The sequence below is a fragment of the Frankliniella occidentalis genome, unplaced genomic scaffold (genome assembly GCF_000697945.3).
Source record: "Frankliniella occidentalis isolate FOCC.00 unplaced genomic scaffold, Focc_3.1 Scaffold167, whole genome shotgun sequence".
In the NCBI taxonomy this organism is placed as follows: domain Eukaryota; kingdom Metazoa; phylum Arthropoda; class Insecta; order Thysanoptera; family Thripidae; genus Frankliniella; species Frankliniella occidentalis.
Window position 1 is genome coordinate 543,923 of NW_026267293.1, and position 5,265 is coordinate 549,187.

A 5,265-nucleotide genomic window follows, 5' to 3' on the forward strand; every position below is an offset into this window, starting at 1 on the left:
TCGTTTTATCTTTTAGATAAAGAATGATAAGTTACCCTTGCTTGCTTAACAAGAATAGAACACACAAATCATAATTCAATATTGCAACAAAGCTCTTAAGTTTGTTGGAATGCACAAACAATTCAAGTTAATGGATTGCTCCCAATGAGTCAGCAATGTGAGCAGAACCAGCCTGCTTTTGTCTGCAATATGCAGAGTCGAGTGGACTTAAAATACAAGACTTGCAGCTCAACTGCATTCAGCTCACTTCAGTCACTGTAAGGCGTTGTGCTTTGATAAGATATTTTGCACAGTCAAGGAGACAAATATTTAACATAATAAATTATAGACCTAACAGAAGTACAGGGTACATGCAAGCTATTTCAAACAATTTCAAGGTTTTTTCTTGCACATGTTTGATGAGCACATCTATTTGGCAATCTGCGCTTCACAAAAATAGACACAAGTACGGTACATTAGAGTTATAATGAAATAAAATTTTAAAATCACAACATAGTGTTTCAATAGTAAAATTACAACAAAGCAAATTTTGTTTCATCCGCATCTATAAAACTATATGCTTCTGCTGTCTTTACACATTTCTCTCCTACTATCACATTTAGCTCTCTAATCAGTTGCATCTCCTCCTACTCTAGGAATGTGCTTTAAAAAATTTATTCATCTTGCATGATGATATCATAATAGAGAGCACTAGACTTCGGCAGTTGTTTAAGATAGAATACGCTTTTAGATATATAATCCCAGTCATATCGCAATAAAAAGAAAAATCAACAAAAAGTGCTTGAGAAAAGGAAGTACATGGAGAGTATAGTTGGTCCAACAAAAAAGAAACTAAATTCCTGCTAAAACGTCATTACTTTTGACTTGCTTCATTTGAAAAAAACACCATGCCTGTCTAGTCAACCTACAAACATTTTGAGAAACAGATACTTTTACTCTGCTTCTTAAGAAGACTTGAAGAGAAATTATCTCACAAGAAATCTCATTTAGCGTCAATTGATACAACTGACCTCATAATAAATCCTAAAAGCAGCAGAGCTGCAGTTTAAAAGACTCATGATGATGAAAGAGTTGTAGGTGCGAGTGTTGTGTCTGCGAAAGTGGTAATGTTGGAATACTGTGTAGCATTGTAACCACTCTCAGGGGCATATACAGCCAATATGCCTTTGATACTGTCATCAGTACCAAAAATTAGAACAATAACACCAAAGATACTGATTAAAATGTTCTTCCATAGACGCCATCTGCCAGGGCCCAAGCCGTCTTCCCAGAATGTAATACATTCAATGAAGCATGGTAAGATAATACCAAGGATTGAGAAGCAAAGTGCACCTATCAGGCCAATGAAGGGGCCAATAGTCGGAACAGCAACCGCCAGAAGAACTGAAATAAAGTTTTAGAGTTAACATTAGATTTTGAATATTATGCAGTAGAGAGAACAAAAGAAATTGTAGAAATGAGTATGAGCATACCTGATGAGACAACAAGAATCACTCGGACAATATACTCAGCCAGAACCGCCTTCTTCTGGTAACGCTCTTTGAGTCCATCCCAGACAATTTCAAGGCACACAAACCACTGAAGGCCATATGTGCAGAACACAGCTAAGGCAATGAAAACTTTGACAACTTGAGCAGGGCTGGTAAGAAATAGAAATTAATTAGCCACATTCAAAAAAATTGTTTGGGAGCAAACAATTGTTTCTTAAACTTACATTTCCGATTCAGGAAGATTGAGAGTAATTACAGCCTTTGTTTCCTCTCCAAAAGCCATGTATCCCAGGAACCCAAGCAAAATATAAATTAATGTGACACCAGCCATTCCTTGGTTCAAAACTCCACCAAGCCCAAGGAAATTTTTGGGTGTCTTCATGTTGTTTTCCAATGGCATTACCTAAAATCATAAAATCATGTGATCACCACTTGTCACTGACCGTCTTGAATAAGAATAATCTCAAATTGATTTAATTCTTTTGAAGACAAACTTACCACTCCAATGGCCTCCATAGCAAAAATAACAATGCATAAAAATGGTGGTATATCAACAGGGGATCCAGAAAGTTTTAGCTCTTCAATTGGCTTCAAATTAATACATAAGTAATACATGGTGATACCCAATCCAATAGCCATAAACCCATTTGCAACCATTGAGACAGGTGCTAAGTATTTTAGATTTGGAACAAATCCCAAGAGAATAAGTGGTATCAGGAGACAAGCAATATAAACTCGCAGCTCAACTTGTTCTGTGTATTGCTCTATGACCTGATAAAATAGAGGAAAATTCAGTTTTAGTGAGACTAAACTAATTGAATTGATAATATAAAGACCAACAATATCATATCAATCAATATTTTGACAATGGAAAAATGCAGCCAGACTACTTACTGCCTTGAAACTTTGTGCAATGATCACAGTGTAAACACTGCACGTGCCAAAATATGTGGCAAACAGACTTCCTAGAATAGTAGCCCTGAAAAGTAGTTTTTAAAAATGAATTAACTGAAAAATAATTTGAGTTAAATATTCAACAAATTGATAAGTTGGTAGATTACCTCACTGCTTTCCCATACTTCCGAACCCATTGAGGTCCCTGTTCACAGGCCTTTTCTCCAATATCAGCAAAGCTCATGGCTGAAGTCCTAGTGCGGTAGTAAAGAGCATGTGCACATTTTACCTGTCAAGTTGATAGGAAATAATATTAATGAAATTATCTATTTTAGAAAATATCATAGTGATAGTGTTTCAATTTAACGTAAGCTTACCAGAATGTATGCACAATGTGTGCAGATGATGGCCACAATGATGGTATACACAATGCCCATGGCCAGGCCAGAATGTTTGAAAGCCAATGGCATGGATAGAATTCCACTTCCCAATGATGCCTTCAGCAGATGTGTTAAGGTATCACAGTTCCTAAGGAAAAAATAAAAAAGTCAATCAAGAACCGATCGTGAAAGTAGATGATCCAAATTAAACATTGGTGTTGTGTTTTAGTTTTCCTCAATATTTACAAATGTTTTGTAGGGTCTAAGAAAAAAAATTAGACCAGCGATCAGGTGCTATCCGTTGTATTCTTACTCGAGTTAAACTTACGTAGTTGGGTGTTCGACATTTCTGGCCTTGAACGGGTCGAAGTCCTTTCCATTGAGGAGATCAGCTGCTTCTGCGTCCATGGTACCGTTCGTAACTTGGTACTTTCCATGGTTGAAACTGCCACCCTTCTTTTCGGACCCATCCTGAGGAACGAAGGTCTGCAGTTCAGTGGCTGGTTGGTCCTGGAAGCAGACAAAAAAACAAAACAAAAATGTAGTGAAGCCGAACCGAGTCGAACAGTCTCTTGGAGGCCGAGTTTCAATAAAAGGGCTGCACAGTCATGTGACCGGCAGGCAGGGAATTCCAATAGGTATACCCTAGCGAGCAATCATCAATCAATATTACATCCAAATGACGTAAAGTGACGTCAAAATGACGTCAAATGACGTCAAAATGATGTCAAACTGATGTAAATTAATTGATCATTGCTCGCTGGGACATTCTACTTCGTTTTGCTTGGCCATCGTTCGCAGGCGAGGTAGAAGGTCCGGCTAACCAGGGGGGTGCCCCGTAGGTTGCGTACTTACAAGGGTTTTGTGGCACATATTGCCTACCTTTCAGGCGGCTGACCCCCTTATACCGCGCCTGCGTTCACTCTGAAAACCTAGGTGTGAGACACTCTTACACCTTTTGGTCTGAGGTATGGTTTGTCCGAAAGGACCGCATGGAAATAAGAGCCGAAATATGTGACTGGCCAAAGTGTCCAAAAAGTATACTTAGAGTGTACAAAAAGTACACAAAAAGTATGCCAAAAGTGCCATTAAAGTGTGGCCGTCCCAATTTTCTATACTTTAAGACTTTAAGTATACTTTATGGGCAATTCCAGGAGAAATGGTAAAAAATGTCCGTCCGTCACGCGTTTTGTGAGCGACTGGAAGGCGCTACGTTGTTTTACAACACATGTTCTGACTCCCCCTCAAGCCTCAAGACGCGTCCAGTCATGTTTTGTACGAAGCAGTAGCACCTCTCAGTCGCTCACAAATCACGTGACGTGCGGACACCCCTTCCTGAAATTGCCCTTCATGCCTTTTCCAAAAAAGCCCTCCATACCTTTTACAAAAGTTCACACATAAAAGTGTCATTTCGATGTACTTATTTCCATACGGAGGTGTCAGACGCACACTGTACCTTCCAAAAAGTGTAGTACACACGTATTTATTGGGGACTGAAAGTATATAATCAGGAAAACCATCAAAGGGCACAGCACTACATTTTTTCTGTCATAAATGATTGGTCGTCACGAATGAAAAAAAAAAAGGACTTTATTAGTAGTTGAATCTCTTGGCTCCGAACATTAAACAACAAAAAATTCTGTTTAGAAATTAGTCGCTCCCTTTATCACTGCCACTTCTGCTTACCACTCCGTTGCCCGCCATGATGACTGACGGTGCGAGTCTGCTGGGGCTACTGGTCCTGCAGGGCTACTCCTGTGTGGTCCCTGAAACACACACAACACGACGCCTTACAATTGAGTTGACACACAAGTCTTGCAGAACCGGGGACCCCGAAGACGGGGGTGAGGTGAGTGTGGGGCCGAGGAGGACGGGGCTGAGGATGGCAACGCGGATGGGGTAGAGAACGGGGGTGGTCGGAGAGAGGGTCTTTCGGTCACAAGCCAGGGGTCGTCCGGGGCTGCTCCTGCATCATGGGATCACTGACGAGACGAGGCTGCTGCGACCAGCTACAAGAGGGAATGCCCATCAAAGTCCCCGGCGGCCGAGGTCCATCTGGCCGGACCGGCCGGACTCTGCGCTGCGAGAGGAGCAGGGGTCCGTCCGGACACGCTCATGAATAAACCAGAGCCAGCAGCACAGCGGGCTGTAGCTCACTCACACAGACGCGCACAGACACACACATTCACACACTCACACACACACACGCACAGACACACACTCTCACACACACACACACACACACACACACACACACGCCTGGGCCACGCACCGGTGCGGCAGCAGAGTATCACTGTTGGCTGGGCCCGAGCCGAGCAGGGAGCGTTACCCTTCAGGGCGTCGCTAGAGCGTCGGGTGTGTCTGGTGCTGAGCGTCGCGACGGCGCGGACCGGAGGAGCCGGTCAGAGCGCGCGGCGAGGGGAGGAGAGACTGCGGCTGTCGGCGGCGCGGCGGCGGCGCGGGGGCCCACAGCAGCCGGCCACCTCTAGGCCCTGCCCCCC

The 5,265-nt window shown here is 42.7% G+C and overlaps 1 protein-coding gene across 1 annotated transcript; it reads right to left on the reverse strand.

The window, feature by feature from the left end:
- Window positions 1–107: 107 nt before the first annotated feature.
- Window positions 108–4,530, reverse strand: LOC113207432 (proton-coupled amino acid transporter-like protein pathetic; the record flags this gene model as incomplete). The annotated part of the gene is given in 9 exon segments (XM_052271595.1): window positions 108–1,383; window positions 1,473–1,639; window positions 1,715–1,893; window positions 1,989–2,261; window positions 2,385–2,469; window positions 2,552–2,673; window positions 2,762–2,912; window positions 3,093–3,274; window positions 4,451–4,530. Coding segments are annotated over 9 exon segments (1,506 nt in total). The 3' UTR covers window positions 108–1,054.
- Between the last annotated feature and the right edge of the window lie 735 nt (window positions 4,531–5,265).